The sequence below is a fragment of the Poecile atricapillus genome, chromosome 1 (genome assembly GCF_030490865.1).
Source record: "Poecile atricapillus isolate bPoeAtr1 chromosome 1, bPoeAtr1.hap1, whole genome shotgun sequence".
In the NCBI taxonomy this organism is placed as follows: Eukaryota; Metazoa; Chordata; class Aves; order Passeriformes; family Paridae; genus Poecile; species Poecile atricapillus.
Window position 1 is genome coordinate 25997719 of NC_081249.1, and position 18689 is coordinate 26016407.

The 18689-nt window shown below is 38.0% G+C and overlaps 1 protein-coding gene across 18 annotated transcripts in view; it reads left to right on the forward strand.

The window, feature by feature from the left end:
- MCF2L (MCF.2 cell line derived transforming sequence like) overlaps positions 1-18689 on the forward strand; it is a 151928-nt gene extending 133239 nt beyond the window's left edge. For 15 of the 18 annotated variants that reach the window (XM_058828727.1, XM_058828789.1, XM_058829078.1 and 12 more), the window contains 14 exons: positions 3080-3195; positions 4228-4297; positions 5466-5558; positions 5708-5800; positions 7148-7273; positions 7908-8129; positions 8659-8751; positions 9143-9221; positions 9362-9434; positions 9699-9814; positions 15210-15337; positions 15929-16041; positions 16170-16273; positions 16398-18689. In XM_058828727.1, the coding sequence (XP_058684710.1) occupies positions 3080-3195; positions 4228-4297; positions 5466-5558; positions 5708-5800; positions 7148-7273; positions 7908-8129; positions 8659-8751; positions 9143-9221; positions 9362-9434; positions 9699-9814; positions 15210-15337; positions 15929-16041; positions 16170-16273; positions 16398-16492 (1521 nt within the window). In that variant the 3' untranslated portion in view covers positions 16493-18689. Of the gene's footprint in view, positions 1-3079; positions 3196-4227; positions 4298-5465; positions 5559-5707; positions 5801-7147; positions 7274-7907; positions 8130-8658; positions 8752-9142; positions 9222-9361; positions 9435-9698; positions 9815-10469; positions 10557-11405; positions 11466-11814; positions 11890-15209; positions 15338-15928; positions 16042-16169; positions 16274-16397 lie in introns of all 18 variants that reach the window. The other 3 variants (XM_058829147.1, XM_058829137.1, XR_009276541.1) reach the window with 3 other exon arrangements.

Here is an 18689-nt window from a genome sequence, read left to right on the forward strand (position 1 = left end):
GTGATCTTCCATGTGTCTTGGGTACAACTGTGAGAACAGAATGCCTTGTAATAAAATCCTCGTTTGAAATCATCAAGGAAGCAAAGGTGCTCCCTTTGCTCCACACTTGTGGTGGCCTGATTGCAGCACTGCTGATTTGCTTGTAGAAACACACTCCAGTATTCTTTTCTTCCTCAAGTTTAAGTCTTCAGCTATGGATGTGTCATTTTCCTGTAATCCAATTTGATTGCAGGGAATGATGAAGTTGCAGATAACTATGGCTGAATAATTTGGTCAGGATTCACTAGAGTTGAGATAAGTGGATATTCTTGGTATCCATCAGTGTTAAGCTCCTAAATAGGAACTATCTAAAGTTATGAACCAGAACTGATAATTTCTGAGTACATACCTTCAAGTAAGAGTAGTGTATGAGGGTTTTGGACACTGGTCTTGCTTTTGCTAGTTTGTGCTGAGCTTCCCACAGCATTTACATCCATTTACAGTGTTCAGTCCAAGTGATGAAGTGTTGATTACAGCAGGATGGTCACATCTGACATGTAATAATAAATAGTTTGGAGTGGGCCTTAAAAATCACTTTATTCTCTGCTTTTGTATGCAATGCATCTGTACAGGTCTACTCATAAAATCAAGACTTGAATAGTTGGAGGATTTCTGGTCCTTACTGCTGCTACTGGAGCATCTTGCTATTCCTGTGGTATTACTCTTGTTTTCCATAGAGTGCAGTGCAACTCCCTTCTCTCTAGGCCAAGTGTCTTGGTTTTGTGCCACTGTGATCAACACTGCAGTACTCTGACCATGCCAGGCACACCTCTCTGTGCCTCCTTGCAGTTTGGTATCCCTCTAGCTTGAACCTGGGTGACTGGGAGTGCCAGCAGTAATTCTGGATCAGATACTTGCTGAGGTATGAGTGGCAGTCTTCCAGCTTTTGAGTAATTCTAGTTATTAGTCCATAGTTCTGGCTGTTCTCCCATTGCCTCTGTTTCTCCTATTCTATTAATCTTCCAATTTTTCATGTAAAATAACCTGGTATTTCTTTGTAGAGACAGTGTCTACTCTTATTATGTCCTATTTCTTTGCCGTGCATTTTCTGTCTGCCAAGGATTCCAATAGAAAAAAAAGCAAGGTGGCTTCCCAAGACTGATTTTTTGGAAACTGCTATAGTTTATCCAAGATCAATATTTTTTCTTTCATTAATAACCATGAGCATCCCACTTTAGTCTGTGAAATTCAGTAATCTTTACTGGGAGAAGAATACTGGTCTGGTCTATTTTTAGGTATTGAATTCTACCCTTTTTCCACTTACTTGGATGGTTTTAGAATAGCTTTCAAATGGAAGACTAAGCAAGGCTTTAAATATTTTTAAATTAAGATTAAATCATCTAAATAAGATTAAATAATCTCAGTGGCTCCATTAAGTAGCTTTCCCTCTCTTTTCTTAAAACACAACCACTGCATAGGTAATAAAACAAGAATGTTTTTATAGTAAATTTAAAAAGTGTATCAGCCTAAAGTGATAAAATGACAAAAAACTTTTTGTCAATGTATGTATATCATGCTTTTGTTCCTTCAAAATATGCAAGTAATGAACTCTGTCAGGCTTCCTTTCACGTCAGCTGAATTCGATACTCCTCCTTTTTGCCAGTGCTGGCTGTGCTGCTATGTTTGATATCATCTTGACTTAAAGTGGAAATCATTCTCTTTGTGCAGCTCATCATCTAAACTGCATGGTGGCGACAGTAGTTCTTTTCCTGTTAAAAAAATTAACTCTATTTTATCTAAATTATTTTTAAAATTTTTAAGGCTGTACAATTTTTCTTAATTTATTTATTCCACTCTCTCTTTCAGACTCTGCATTTTCCTGCTTGGAGGCAGGAGAAATATGAGAAAGGAACAAATGTTTAGCTATTTATGAGCTCTATTGTCTTTGTCTATACCACTGGGGTTTGTTTTGGGGGGTTTTTGTTTGTTTGTTCGTTTGTTGTTTTTTTCTGTGGTGTTTGAGGAAAAAATACCCAGACTTTGAAAAGGCTGATTCTGGATTCTTTTTTAAAAAATAATTCTGTCCTATCTGAATGCTTGAATTCTTCAGGTTAGCTGACTTTACCAGCTAGTTCTTCTACTTTTTGTAGTTCAGACTACATGTCGAAATTTAAAATCTTAGCTCTCACTTTTCTTTTAATTAGTTAGTGTCTCATAATTTGGTGTGGTTTATTATATTCATTGTGACAATGCAAGGATCACCTTGTGCTTAAAAAAATTTAAAAAACAAGCAAAACACAAACCATAGGAGAGAGAAATCTAAAGAAGATAGGATGATTCCTTCAATGCCTGTATGCTAAGAAGTCTATCTATATTAAGAAACCTGCTTATAATGCAAGTGCTAGATAATTCCTGCTGGTTTTCTGTTTGATTTGTTGGGAGTGTTTTGTTTGTTTAGGGCTTTTTAGTGTTTTGAGAGAGTACAGATTAGTGACCTCAGGGCAGAGGAGAACAGTCCTGGGCTAAAGCCACTTGTGTCCTTTTCTGTGCCAGATAAACAGACAAGAGAATGTGTGCTTATATGACAAGTGGAAGATGTGGGAATCTAAATCTACTCCTTTTGGTACCAAAGCAAATGGAAGTGCCTTAAACAGAATTTTTAGCTTAATGTTTTCTGTTACCTGCAGAAATAACTACAGTAAGCTTATTCCTTCATAACAATGGCTAAGACAGGCATGAAGGTTTGTGTGTGTACTGCAATTGTGGCTCTAAATTCAGATGTGTAAAGTCTTAGCAAAAAGAGCATGAGCTGTAATTTGTAAGCAGTATAGGAATGTAGAGCCTTTACTTGGTGAAAATGATTGCAAACTTTGTTTCATCTTCACTTATCTAGAATCACAGGATTTACTCAAGTGCCTTTCTAAAGATTCTGTGTGTGTCTGAGCGGGGTGATGGAAAAACAGAATTTGTATTCTACTTTCATGATTAATACTGAGCTTGTCCTTGTCTGTCTGTCAGCCTGAAGGCAGACTGCCTTGTAAGAGAGAGAAGTACTGCAAGTAAAGAGAAATAATAATTGTTCCTCTCCCCTGTGTTGCAGGGTTATGCTGCTGAGATGGACAACCCCTTAATGGCTCATCTCATTTCACCAGAACTGCAAAATAAGAAAGATATCTTGTTTGGGAATATGGAAGAAATTTATCACTTTCACAACAGGTGAGGTTTTGCATTTGGTTCTAAGAACAGCATTTGGATGAGATTCTTTACTTTGTATTTTAATCTGCCTTAGATTGCTAAAAGATCCTTACAGAGTTCTGCTTGTCTATATGGCATGTCAACATTGTGTTGCATAGAAGAAAAAGCCAACGATATCTATATCTATAAAAGATGAGCAAAGCTGTGTGAAACTGCATATGTGCAGTACACAGGTAGAATTTTGCATTGTGGTCGTCCCTCTAAAGGAAGATATTTGGATATAGTTTAAGATAACTAAAGTAGGTTTTATTTGGGTTTCTTTTTTTTATTATTGCTTTTGCTATGGAAAGTGAATTATGGTTCTAAACCACAAATTCTCGATGCTTACATCTGATGAAGGATGATTAATTTTATATTTCTATAGATTTATTAAATAATACATTAAATTAATATATATAACATATTTATTTTTATATATTAAAATATATATTGAATGACCTCTCTGAAGTCTGCATCCTTGCTGCTAGAGAGGTATTTCTTCATAGGATAATATTTAAATTCATAGGAAAGGGAAATTGATTTTCAGGAGAAGTTAAACATATTAAGCAGTTGTTTCCTATTCAGGCAAAACTAGAATGAAAGTTTTGTCATTGTTTTTTGGGTGGGTTTATTTTTGGTTTTGGGAAGGTAGTTTTTGGGTTATTTGGTGTGTGGTGTTTGGTAGTATTTGGAAGCAAAACCCAAACACTTTAAACTGTACAAATCCTGCTGCTGAATACATAAGGAAGGGAAATCAAATCCCCCTTCATTCTCCAGCCCTGTATTTGATTTCAGCAACAGATTTGAGTTGCAGCAACAGTACACTAAAAGAAATTGGTCAGAATATCTATTTTAATTTGCAATCTCCTTTAAAGTACATGACCGACAAGAATTATGTTTAGTTTTGTAGCATTGCAACTCTGTTTCCAAAAGTTTAGAAAACTAATTGCTAGACTGTGAACATTATGACAACTTCCTTCAATGTGTACTCTAAGAAAATTTTCTTTCTCATAGAATATTCTTGAGAGAACTAGAAACCTATGTAGAATACCCAGAACTAGTGGGACGGTGCTTTCTGGATCAGGTATGTGTCGCCTTTTGCTGGCACTTCATGCACAAACCTCTTCAGGGCTCTAACATGTGAGAATAATTCTCATGTATCAATTACCACCACATCCCCTTTGTTTGTCCTGAGTATGTAATCGGTTGAGAATGTAGATGTTATTTGAGAGTTAGAGATATTTTCCCCTGCACAGTACAATTTGATTTTGTTAGAAAAAACTACTATCTCGTTAAAAGAAAATTGCTCTTTTAAAGTGGCAGTCAGGAAAGCATGAAGAGGAATCAAGCACTGCATTGTTTCACATCACTGTAAATGATTGGCTCACTTGGTTAGATTTCTTTATTGGATTGTTGTTTTGTTCTTTTCTGTTTTCTCTAAAGAGTACACCTCAACACAGTAAGTACAAAACAAACTTTTTTAATCAGTTCAGTGAGTCTTGCCTGTAATATACCAAAGGCTAAATAAGAATGTGTGTATGGAAATCAGACTCCTGCTGTTGCTGCCTATTGATGCTCTAAAGCTCCTGGGAGGAGCCATCCCTCTCCCTTCTCCTTACTGTCTACATCCATGGAATGTTGTTTCCTAAAACTGAGGGATGGAGGTACTCCTGTGCCTGCTGATTTCCTACCTGGTCTTTCCTTTATATCTGTTACTACGGTAACAGATATAAAGTAACAGTGGTTACTACGGTATTTTCAGCAGTCTTTATTCCCATTTGCTTTCAGCAAGTGCTGAAGTAATGCTATTTAATTTTTGAAATAATAAAGAGAAACAAACAGTTCACCTTAGTGTGACTCTCAGTGAAAAACACATTTGTGAAACTAAAGAAAAAGGGCAAAGTCTTTCAAAAAAAACTACATAGTGGGTCTCATGGCTGGGCACTCATAGAGATATTTTTCATCTTGTAGTAGAAATATGTTTGTAAATATAACATACGCTTTTTCATAAGGTGTACAACATTTAACTAAAGCAAAAATTAACAAGAATGTTTTATTTTACAAATTAGTAGCCATTACAGAAATTGGTGATTTTGCAGTTCCATGAGGCATCCTAAGCAAAAACAATGATTCAATTTTTGGTGGTGATGGATTTTTTCATAGCATTATTGAAAATTAAAAAAATTGTTTTGAACTTTGTCTGTTAAAGTCACAAGAATTCATGAACTTTTTGCTTGTCTCCCAAATTCCAGATGGAAGACTTCCAGATTTATGAAAAATACTGTCAAAATAAACCTCGATCTGAAAGTTTGTGGAGACAGTTTTCAGACTCTGTATTCTTCCAGGTATGCTTGCTTGAATCCCTAAAATAATGGTGGTTTTGGTTTTGTTAGGGTGTGGGGGTTTTTGTTTGGTTTATTTTTACTGAATCTTCTCAAGAACAAATAGCACAAATACTGATTAGTGTTCTGCTGAAATCCAACACTGATTACAGGAATGTCAAAGGAAACTTGACCACAAGCTCAGTTTGGACTCATACTTGCTGAAACCCGTTCAAAGAATAACCAAATACCAATTATTGCTAAAGGTAAGTATTATTAAACTATAAAAAAGCTAAACTATAAGAAACCTGCAAGTTAGTGAACAGATGTGTAAATGAAAACACACAAATCCCTGTCCATCACTTTTCAGCTCAGTTCTTTTTTCTTTCAGTCAAAAAACTTCTAATAAGTAAACATAGAGACATCTTGTGTAACTACTTTTGCCCTTAGATTGCGGCTGAAAAGATGAGAAGTTGATGAGGAGAAAATAGAAGGTCCAAGAAAACTTTGAAACAAAGATGATAGAGTATCTGAAGTACTTCAGTTATAGTCAGCCCAGTCATATTGCAGGAACTTGCCTTGCTGGACTTCAGGAAATGCACTTGAGAGAGGGCACTGTATGGTGTTTGTATGAAGGGTGCTGTTGTGATTCACTTAAATATGATATATTGAGAGAGAAAAATAAGAGCAATATACTATCATAAATTCATTTAAATTATTATATAACATTTTGTCATGTTTGAACTAAGAAATATTTCTCACGAAGTCGTGCTACAATTCTTGTATTTAACAGTAGCTTAAAAATTCACCTCAAAACAGAGGTAACCAAGGTAAACCCTTGAGTTAAAATTGAGCTGTTAACAGCCTTTAAAGAATTAATTACATTAGTCTTATGTAAAGAGAGGAGAATTATGAAGTTTTTTGTCATAAAATATCTTAACTTCTTATAGTCCATGAGTAAATACTTATTTTCATACTGTGAAGTCAGAGGAGTTCCACATGAACTTGCTGCTGTGTTTATCTGTATCAAATTGGAAGATGGTGCTTCACCAATCATCCCTTTAGAGAAGGGATTCCTTTTTAAATGTGTAGACAATTCCCAATGCGGTAAGTTTAAATCTGTTACTAGCATGCTAGGCCTTGCCATAATTAAAAGAGGAAATTAAATTTGGCTATGTTTTTAAGTTTGTTCACTTTTAAAAAGTAACAAATGAAAAAACCCTATCCTTTTGTTTGAGGATTGTTGGTTTGGTTTTTGCTTGTTTTTTTACAATAGTGATGAAAACAACGTTTGCAAAGTTAATCTTGTAAAATTCTTATGTACAGCTTACAAAACCTCCAGATGAATATATCTGGATAATGAGCAGGAGAAAAGAGAAGAAAATCTTTAGGATCTATTAAGTTCTAGCCACTATTGAACTAACTAGATTATATGGTATAAAATTTTATTTTCCTAATTTTAAAATCACAGATTGATAAAATTAATGGATTTGAAGGGACCTTAAAGATCATCTCATTCCAACACCCCTGCCTAAAATTCAGTGTTAAAATGTGAACATTCCTAGTTGCTACTGTTTCAAAAGCTAAGTGTGTTGTCATTCCCTTGTGCTCAGGAAATGCTGAAGTACAGTAAGAACTGTGAAGGTGCTGAAGATCTTCAGGAAGCACTAACTTCTATACTGGGCATTCTTAAAGCAGTTAATGATTCTATGCACCAGATAGCCATTACAGGCTATGATGTGAGTAGCAGTATTTTTGCTTACTTTTATTTTCATTTCTTTTTTAGATATATGGATAGCATGCCCTATACTATGTACAAATAATGAGAAGTGTGTTTTGAAAAACATGCCTTTAAACTTAACTGTATAATGAAAATAATAGAAAAAGGATCTGTTTATACTCTTTTGAAGTTTTCCTGCTATGACTAATATTTTCCTCTGTCTACCTAAGTTTTTCTTTCTTTGTACTTTGTGTAAAACTACACCCAAAACTTTCAGTTCCCAAAAAAATAACAAAACCCAAAACAATACATGAGGCAGATTTGGAGCAGAGTTTGGGAGGGACAGCCAAACAACCAAACATGTATTGCGGCTCCCTCTCTCTATGCATAGTTCTCTGTGCCTCTGCTACTGGTACTCTGAACAGTAAAATCCTGCCTGAACAGTGTTGGCCAGTGAAAATTATATGTAAAAATTCAACAGTCTTTATTGCAGGAAATGCAGTCAACTGACTTTATTGCAGTTCCAAATCCAGCATAAACACTGATATGAGAGATTATTTGGAACAACAGACTTCTAAACACCTGTTCAGAGTCTGTATTTTAATCTGATGTTATCTCTGTAGTTACAAATATCACTGTTTTTTTTGTTCCAGGGAAACCTGAATGAGCTGGGCAAGCTTTTAATGCAGGGATCCTTCAATGTCTGGACTGATCATAAAAAGGGTCACACAAAGGTGAAAGATTTGGCACGCTTCAAGCCAATGCAGCGACACCTTTTCCTCCATGAGAAAGCAGTGCTCTTCTGTAAAAAGAGAGAAGAAAATGGAGAGGGATATGAGAAAGCACCTTCTTACAGCTACAAACACTCCTTAAATGTAAGCCACTAGTCAGTCCTGATGGTCGAGGTACTGAGGGCTTAGCCTGTAGTAATACAACGTTCTAGTTTTAACTGTGCAAACCTGTGTTGCAGCATTGTACTTCACTCTTTCAGACAAACCTGACTGGTGCTGCAGGTCTGTGTTATTTTGTGCTGCAGGTCTGTGTTATTTTGTGCTGCTGTCTGTCCAGCTGAATGGCAGTTGCTTTAATCACACAGAAAACATAGGGAAAGGTAATGTAAAAACCATGAAGGATTTGGTGGTCTGGATTTTAAAAGTGGCATTTTACAAGTCAGTCTTAATCTAATGTACCTAAACCCTTCTTCCCTCCAGGGTAGCCAGGCACTAAATCTCTTGTCTCCAATGCACTGATCACAAATTGTTAGCTATTCTTTCCCTTGTGCAAGAAGCCAGGTGGGGTTTTCCTGTTCAGGAATAAGGTACCGAAGAACATCAGTAACTGCCAGCTTCTGTTTTTCACACAATTGCAATGCAGTAGGTCAGCTTCTGTTCTCTTTGCTTCCAGATGGCTGCTGTTGGAATAACAGAAAATGTCAAAGGTGATGCAAAAAAATTTGAAATCTGGTATAATGCAAGGGAAGAAGTTTACATCATACAGGTAAATATTTTTTCCTCTATTATATCATATCACATGATGAGGAAATGTAGGGAAAAAAAGAAAACCTAAATCAAATTTCAGTGGAAGAGTCTTCTAGGGGAAAAATATAATCATGTCTTTCAATGTCCATAGAGGATATTGTGCGCACCCTTACTATAGCTGTCACTGGAGTAGTGGATGGCTTGGGAGATGGGGTTTGGCTGTAGCATGTGCACAGCCTCTGCCTCAGCCTGTTCTAGTGGCTACAACCAGTTTCTGATCACAGAAGCACTGTAGAGGGAGCTTTTTCTGTCCCTCATGAATGATTCCTCTGAGGCTATGCTTTGGCATGCAACAATTTCTGTAATAACTGTTCTGTGCTTGATGGCTGATTGTATTTATTTTTGGGTAGGCACCAACTCCTGAAGTTAAAGCTACTTGGGTAAATGAAATAAGAAAAGTGCTGACAAGTCAACTGCAGGCATGCAGAGGTAAATACTTTGAAGAGTCTATTTTCTTTTTCAATTTTTTTAATCTCTTTTCTCATTGATCTTCAGATCCTGCCCTGTAGATCTTCCCTGTGTAGGACACAAAGTATTTTTAAGAGTTCTTTTTCTTTCCTCCATTACAGAAGCTAGTCAGCACAGGACACTAGAACAAACACAGAGCTTACCTCTACCACTACCAGCATCATCTTGTGCAAGGTAAGTATGTTGTCACATCAGCCTGACTATCTTGTAAATATACTAATACATCTGATTTGCAGCTCTTCATTGCTCCTACCCCTTAATACTTGTCCCTGTGTTTTAAGGTTTTGGTTTAGGGTTTAAATGCAAAATTGCCAATGACCTTTTTCAGTCCTGGAAGCTACAGTCTGGGAAGTAACAAATAAAGGGTTTTCAGGCTATATATCTGTATGTAAAAGCCTGTGATTGGATTGATTGTCTCCATTCTCTTTTAATAAACAGTCCTTCACGAAACCACATCAGAAATACCAAAAAAATGGAGGAGAAAAAAGCTGATCTCACAAGTCTAGAAGGTTGTGGTCCTACAGTAGCACCAAAGTACCCCGAGAAAGGCAAAGGTGAGTTTTCCCATACATGTTGTGGTCTTTAATTGCAAGGAGCATGCCTGCACTGCAGATGCACAGGCAGATCCACCAGCAGAGTAGCCATGGTAGTGCAGGGGAGGCAGCAGGATTCCTGAACGAGCAGGGCTTCGCTGTTTTCAGCCCTAAGGCAACCCACCCACAAAGTGCTGTCCACGCTGCACCAGCATGCTGTTCCCATGTGCCCTTAGCTTGGGATTGATTTCTGCATTCCAGTGTGTGGTGAGGACAGGCCCAAAGCCATCTTGAATGGATGGTAGCCAAAGACAGGTGGCAACTATTTGTTACAAAGTCTGCAGTAGGTCTGCTCTTAAAGCTACCCAGCTTCTCGAGGTTCTCTTTCTCTGAAAAAATTTCTTGGCATTACTTGACCTATGAGGGAGGTTTTTTGTTTTATTTTGGTTTTTGCTGTTTAATTTTTTTTCCCATCATGGAAATTATTTATTGAACCAGGGGCAGAACAAGCCCTTGCACAGCAAGAACAAACAAACACTTGTGCTGTACCTGGACTTTCAGCTGTCCCTTCTCATCTTAACATGCAGGTTCCCTGGCACAGCTGCAAATGACTTTTTGCCTTGATCTTTTCATGGCCTTCTCCATTTTGTTTCTGTGTCTCTCTCTTCCTTTATAGACAACACTAGCTCTACTTCAGAATGCTCTGTACTGTCAAAAAAGCGCTTTACACTGCAGGGCTTTACTAACCTCAAAAGTCAGAAAGGTAATTTAAAAACAAGGCTAGACTGTTTTCTGTGTAAGGCTGTAACTGAAACATCACCTTGTATGTGTGTGTAGTGTGATAGGTTTTCAGTGTACACACTAGCTTGTTCTTCCAAGGTCAAGCTAGGTTCCTTAGTCGGTGCCTCTGACAGGGAGATTTCAAGGGAAGCCAGCTCCAGAGTGGGAGGGGGTGAGGCAGCTAGGAAAAGTGGGGCTGTGGACATGCAAGAGTTTGGTTTCCAGTACCTCCAATCTCACTGTCAAGGCCAAGGATGAAGTTTATAGTGCCCCATTCCTGTAGAAAAACTAGAGGAAGGAAGTTGTCTTCTGACCAGACACCTGGCCTGCTTCTAGCTTCAGTGGATCTGCCCCAAACACACTTGTACTTGGCAAAAAGGAATCAAGGTGATTCTAAGGTTTTATAGAGGACTTTTTTATTGGCATCCTTGCTAACAAAATTCTCAAAGCATAAATAACTACAGCAGAATGTGTCTGACAATGTTGTTTTGCTGGACAGAAAATTAAGTACGAATTTCCCTATTCTTCCAGAAATGGTCTTTGCCTCTTCTTTTCTAAAACAGACAATAAGAGTTTGAGACTTTTCTTGCTTCCTCCTGCCAAGTAATCAGAGTACAGTTACTACTTGCTTTGAAGAGCTGTCTTTGAGCACTCTGAATTGCAATAAGATGATGGCACTTGTTCAACAGCATGGTGTTTTTCCCCCTGCAAGCATCTTTCCAGAATGCCTGTTTAAAACCCAATTACCTTTGAGTTCTTTCTGGAGAGTCTCTAGGGTTGTGGATCTAATGCTATTGAGGTGAGCTCTAATGTCCCATGCTTGCCTTGACAGAAACTCCATCTCCTTCTGCTAAAAGCCAGACATTGCCAATGATCCTTCTTACAGGACCAGGTATTGCTGTAGCACTAGATTTACATAAAAACGAATGCTTAATTTGGTAATGTTTGTCTGAAATTGAAGTTAATTGTATTCAGTTGATGTCTAGTCAACTTAGAAAGTTTACATATATTTTTATCTATTACTTTAAAATAAATTTGTCAATTTATCTTCAAATAATTACTTGTAAATAGTTAAATCCTTCTGCTGCCATGAAACAGTGACAGCTAAAATTAGATTACAGAAATCCACTTGTTTTCCAGTGTAAACTCAAAGGTATTTAGCATGCAACCCACCTATTCTCTTTTTTCCAGTTCTTCAATATCTCTCTTCTGTGTTTTTTTACCTATTCATCCTCCTGCAGCTTCTCCTACCAGTCCTGACAAAAAAGCCAAACGGCACGAAGTAGTGAGTGACCCAACTCCTTTTGGTTTAAGAGGTACAGTGATGCCACATCTTGTACTCCACAAGTACCCACACATCCCTCATGTAATATGTTACATCTCAGTGCTGAGAATACCTGTATGATGCTGTGTGCGGTATTGACATCAGCTGTGTCTTTCCAAGGGGATCTATAGATACTGGTTTTGATAGCACAACTGGTTGAAGTTTTACCTTGGTTTAAATAAAGTAGCATATGGGTAACTAGTTTTTAGGAGACAGGGGGAAAGAGATCTGTTGCTGAAGAAAGAGCCAGAAGCCATGTGTTTAATGGAATTACAGGGTTGTCCAGCTACTCTGCAACCATGATTTTCCATGCATTAGAATCCTTCTGTCACTGGGCCCTTGTGGAGAGAATTTAACTTCTAAAAAAGAAAAAACATTCTAAAACTCAGATCACTGTCATGAGGAATTTGTGTTTTAGATCTGCATTTATTACTGCAGAGACATTCCTGTTGCATCTTTCTTTGGGTGATAGTACACAACTTTTACCATCCTGTGAACCCCAGATGACTTAACTGAAGGCGTTGCAACAATTTGCCTCCCATTCTCTCAACTCACACCTAAGCAGAGAATAGGAAAATATTTCAATTAAACAACCCATTTCTAACCAGCAGGGCTGATGGTGAAAGTTTGAGTACAAATCCCTAGGGCTAATTAACTAGAGTAGTAGAGAGTACAAGGAGAGCAGTCCCTCTCCTCCTGACTCTTTCCAGCACTATCTCCTTTAGAAAATACTCATCTAAAGGTGAAGCTGTTTCAATCCCTACCATCAGCCTCCTCTCCAGGTTTCTGAAGTCTTGTATTGTCTGTGGAAATGGTGCAAGCTCAGGTGCTGTGCTGGGGAAACTGTAACACCATTCACCTTGCTGAGCAGCAGGCAATGTAATCCTGGGCTGGACACCTGCAGAAACCCCCACAAGGGTGGATATGAGAGTTACAAGGTTATTCTTTTGCAGGTAGCAGGAAAAACTCTGAGATCTCCATGTACCATGGAAATCCTGCGGGCATAAAAATGGAAGAAAAGTGTATTTTATGGCCTTTTCCTCAGGTGCTGGAATTTTCCAAGGAAGAGAGTCCTTGATCATTGCTGATTTACAGTTAAATTGTTGTGTCCTTGGAACAAGCTTAGCTGATTTGGTGTTCTGTCCCAGAAGCATCTTGCTTTATGAAACTGCTAAACCAAGTAAATTAATTTAAAACATATACTAACTCCTCCTTCTGTCTTGCACCTTCCAACCTCTTTTCTGGCACTTTATCTCTTTTCCTTCCCCAACTCAAAGAGGGATAAGCAGGAAGATGATCTGGGCATTTAGGGATGAAACTGCACCAGGTGCTGGGCACAGCAGACAGCATAGCCCATATTAATTTCCTTTCACTGCTGTATTGCTCTGATTCATGCTGAAGTGAGCTCAAGGAGTATGAATTAGTGTCAGAATTACATTTGTAGGCTGATCATAGCTCTTTGAAGAAACCTGTTAGATTATTTCTGAAGAGAAGCAGTTAATGAATTCTTGGTTTTCCTGGCATCATTATACCTAAAATAATTTCTGAATAACCTTGTCTTTTCTCAGGTCTGCCTACCCTTTTCCTACTTTCCTGTCTTTATAGGGAGCTCTGATGTAGTCCCACCCTGCAGAACACACACACACAGATTGAATGTGCATGCATAATTTTGGTTCCATAGTTTGCTAATATGAATACTACCATGGTGACCACCTCCCTTGCCAGGAGGAGATGGGCTTGTTAATTGTAGAGTGCCAGCTTGTATGAGGAGGAGTAGGATCTTTGGTATGGCAGGATCAGGCCACATCAGCACAATATAAAAGGAAGAGGCTGAGGAACAAGAGCTGTACCCAAAATGCACCCAAGGTGTTACCCAGTGAGTGTAAGGTTACAGGCACTTAGAATGATTTCGCTTTTATGCAGCTCATTGGTTCTCTGTTTCTAATGAAAGCTTGGAACTATTAGGAGAAACAAAGTTTTCTTTTGTTGCACTGTTCTTAACTTAGAAATACCAGAAATGGTTTCAGCTGTGTCCCACAAACCAGCTACAAGATGTAAGATTCCAAGGAAATGTTCATGGAATACAGCAGAAATTTATTACTCAGTTTCTTCACAGATAGAAGTTCATTCTTAACCCTGGACAGGGCCAGATGGGTCAGTACTTCCAATCTGGTGCAGGTCACTCAGCGGCATAGGCAAGGTAAAAGTCCCACTCCATTTGGTGTGCTCTGGGTGTGATTCCTTTCTATGATTTCTTTGGCTTTATTCTGATGCTGCTCAGGTTTTTCTTAATGCAATGGCATGATAAGCTCTGTGACAAATGCCTCAGGAGCAGTGCAAAGCAAAAATGCTGGTACTTTCTCAATTTAACTAATAGTTACATAAAATGGGAGGTTTGTTCTTCCTTTCATTCTTTTCATTGAGTTTCACTGTTATTATTTGTGACACAAAAGCTTGCTTACAAATACTTCTCTCTTTTATTATGACTTTTTTCCATTATAAGCTCAACACATTTATTAGCAGCTGCTGAACTTGGTGTAAAACATCCCACTAATAAAACCTAATGTAGTTTTATTTGGAAGAGGATTTTGTGCATTCTGGATATGATTCAGCTTTATGAATAAATTAAATGCTTCACCCTGAGAGAGAAAAAGCAGTAAATGGCAGGCAGGAGATCATTGTTGTGATGTTTGGTGCACTGGCTTAACACCAAGATGGTTCAGAGTACTTTAGTATTCTTGCATCAGTCTGAACACTCTTAAAGAATGGGCTACCTTGTCAGATGAAGTACATAGTGCTTGTAACTTGTGTGGAATTTTTTGACAGTGCTTAACGGTGTGAAGGAGGCAATATATATCTATCCCTTATTCCAGCAAGCTGGCTAGGTCACTTTGGGTGACAACCCTGTGTGTTCAGCCTCTTCCCAAAAAGTGTATGTTCCTGTCTTCTGCTTCCTCCCAAGAAAAAAGATTATCCATCCCTCGTTTATCTTTGTATAATATATATCTATTATACAAATATTTTTATATATTTGCTTTTCAGCTGGAAATTTGCAGTCACTCCATTCATTTCCCTTTATATAAATCCAAAGGGCTAAATTCACTGTCATGCATTTCCACAGCTCCACTTAATCAGATGGAAACAGGCCAACTTTTGCCAACAGTGAATTTCACCCAGTGCCTGAATTTCACTCTGTGTCAGTTTTTTCTCCTGTTTATGTTGATCACTTATGAGCTTTTCCATGGGGAGAATGTTTCTCCCAGTCAGTGGCTCACTGCTGCAAAGTTAACTGTCGGCTGTTCATTCCCCAAGGTTGGGCCAAACCATCCCATTCTCTTGATGCATCCGAAGAAAATGATGGCTGGTCTAGTGCTGAAGAACCACTGAATTCATCGGATGCAGAGGAAGAAGGAGGAGGAGGGGGAGGCGAGATTAAGCTGGTAACCAGAAATGCTTTCCTATGGAGCTAAGCAAGTATACCAGTACAGTGTGTGTGGCCAGGATACAGGAATGCTTTTGAAGCTGAAGGAGGGAAAGTGCCTTGAAATGCTCAGCTGGGCAAAATTCCCAGAGCTCTTTCTCTAAAATCAGCCCCGTGTTTGTACCTTGGGGAGGTCCCTCCGTGCCTTTGCACACCTGCAGCCCAGCGAGTCGGGGCTGCTTGTGCCATGATACAGCAATCAAGGGATGACTTGTTCAATTACCATGTCAGCAGGCTTCCACACAGACACCACGGCATGGGTTTGCCAGGTTTTCAGTTTCTTTTGGTTTCATCTTCTGTAGCCATATGAATTAATTGTTGTAGTGGGAACATTTCACTGAATGTTTTTCAGGGTATGAGAATTGATGGGTTGAATTTGCATGTAATCAATCAGCAGAATTTTAATGCCACAGTATGTATATTTACACCATCTTCAGCATGCAGGTACACGAGAAAGAAGGGAAAAGTATTATAATTACATAACAAAAGCTGCAGCACCTTGAAGTACTCAACAGAAATAATTTGTTTTCTTTCCTCTGTGTGCATTTAGACTCCTGGTAAATATACAGTTGTGACTGATTATGACAAAGGAGTTTCTGAAGAATTTACAGTGAAAAGTGGAGATCTAGTTCAACTGATTCGTGAAGGGGAGGATGGACTTTGGTACGCAGATCTGTGTTTGGAAATTTGTATACGCAGAACTGTGTTTAGAAGGCAGATGTTTAGGGCAAAACTTTCAAAGGCATCAAATGAAGAAGTCTGACTTCTAATTTTTTTGTATGTTTTTTTAGGTTTGTAAAGAACCTGAGCAGTGGTAGAGAAGGTTGGATTCCAGCAAGCAATCTGCTGATGCTCATAGGCAACTCAAAATCAGCTCAATCTTTAAGCAGCTCTGGTAGGCCATGTATTTTAAATGAGATGATTGTCTCTTGAAGATTCCTATTATCAAAGAAAGTAATGAAAAACAACCACTATATAATATTTTCTTGTGGTCTTTCTTCCCCCCCTTCTTTTCCCAGAATCAGGCACTGCCTCCAGCAATTTGAGCACATCATCAAGTTGCAGTGATAGCTGCAATGTCAGTAGCACCAGCTTCTCTGACATTAAGGGCTAAGATGAAATGTTCATCCCACCTCCCTGGAAGGTAAATCTGCAGACTGTCATTTGCTGCAGAGTTCTGGACATTGGACTTTATTGGAGAAACACCAGTACTGTGTTGCCAGCTCTGAGTATTTTTAGTGCTGACTTTTACAGGTTCTCCCAGAAGATCCCAATGAAAAGTGCATGGAATGTGAAGTTGTAAATAAAAGTTAAATGATTTGAAATAGGATTTTGTAGAGGTTTCTGCTCTGAAGAGCTGTTAGGAGAAAGTGTGTTTTCTCCTTGACACACAATCAGGTTTCTGCAGAACTGTATCTCTTTGTAACAGCCAGAATCTGAATGTGAGCAAACAAAACGTGTTCAATGCTAAATGCTCATTGTAAACAAATAACATAGCATGTACAGGATAGGTATGAGGAAAATAAATCCAAGTTTACAATTTCTTCTCCCCAAGAAACCCTTTCTCCAAGGACATACCTCAGTCAATGCAGTGAATGGGACTCAGTGAAAAGGATGTTGCCTAATGGCAATGAGGAAGGAGGTTTGATCCACCCTTTTCTCTTGGGTTTTCAGGATATTCTTCTGCTCCCTAGGGGCTGGGATGCAAACATGACCAATTCACTAACCACAACAACATCAAGAGAAACTATTACTTTATCCTTTCCAACATTTTAATGACATGTGCAATGGAATAGCTCTTTTCTGAGGTATTTTGTTTGGCCTCACAACCAAATTCTTTACCAAGATCACTGTGTTTACATAGCCTTGGCAATTTAGTAGTATCTTTTTTGTTATGCAGGTGCACAATGAAACACAAATGTTCTAATTCACTAAATGATTTTTTAATAAACAGTAATTGCATGGTTACTTTCAGTTCTCACAATATGCAGTTACAGGCAGAGGAAACTCATACAACTGCACTATGGGTCAAGAGGCTTCCTTCAAACAAAAATGAGGGCTGGAAATCCAACCTATTTTTTGGCCACAGTGTTTGTTCCAGCTTAATTGAAAGAGAAAAAAACCCCAATGTCATAATTTTTCTATAAAAGGGGAGCACAGGAGAAAAAAAATCACAGAGAGGGATCAGATTTATGCTACAGACAAGTATTTTAAATTTTTTTAAAGGAAGGGTGATGCTAAATTTGCCATTTTTCAGGGTATGATGTAAGCCAACGTTGTAAATTTTCACTTTGTCAGACGTTCTTTGCACACCACCCTTACAAACAGTACAAAACTTAGTGCACGGATAGAATATGGTATTCATTCCTGTCCATCTCTCAAGTATTTTTGCTTATATGAAAACAAGATTTTAGCTGATTTATGCACCATATTATTTAAAAATAATGGGGACATGAAGAGCATAACCTTTCAGAAGCACTAAGCACAGCAGATTATGTCAATGGGAACTGCTGTTAATCATCAGACTCACTGGCAGCTGAGCCCTGAATTCTATGTTTATGCCAGAACTGTATGTTTTAGAGGCTGCAGATTAGAGAACTTAAATGACAAACAGTCCTAAGAAAGATGCAGAAGCAACCCTACCCCAGACGCAATCAAAATGCAGCTGACCACGGTCAGCACAAATTGAAGCATGTATATATACACACACATATATTTATGCACATATATATGTGCACGTATGTGCTCGTGTGTATGTATCTGCGTGTGTAGATATGTATATGTGTGTAGATATGATGTATCAATGTAAAAGATGTATTTATAGTCTTCATGCTGCTGAATGTGTCACTTTACAATTCATAAATACGTAGTTTTCTTGCAGTACTGCAATATAAATGCTGATCAGGGTTTTACTTCAGGCATCTTTTTCAACACAGAAATCCTCTGATTTTTTTTTTTTTTTTTATTATTCCATATGATACTGTTCTGACCAGGAATATTTAGTCTGATATTTAACAATGGAATAGCAACATGAGATTCAGCTTATCTTCATCTATGTAAGTTATTTTGTAAATTATCTGTAACATAATTTACTTATATATTGCTGTCATTGCTTGGATAAGACTATAGTTTCATTTCTCACTGCAGCCTCATTTGCGTTATTTCAATGGTTTTTCCACATCATTGCACTTTAATACAACCCATTTGACCATTTTCTTTTTTACTGCTGTTGTGAATTAGAAGTTCAAAGTCAGAGGTCTCTACTGTAATTAATTTGAATAAATTTCAGCACTTCTTGCTGAATGCCTTTA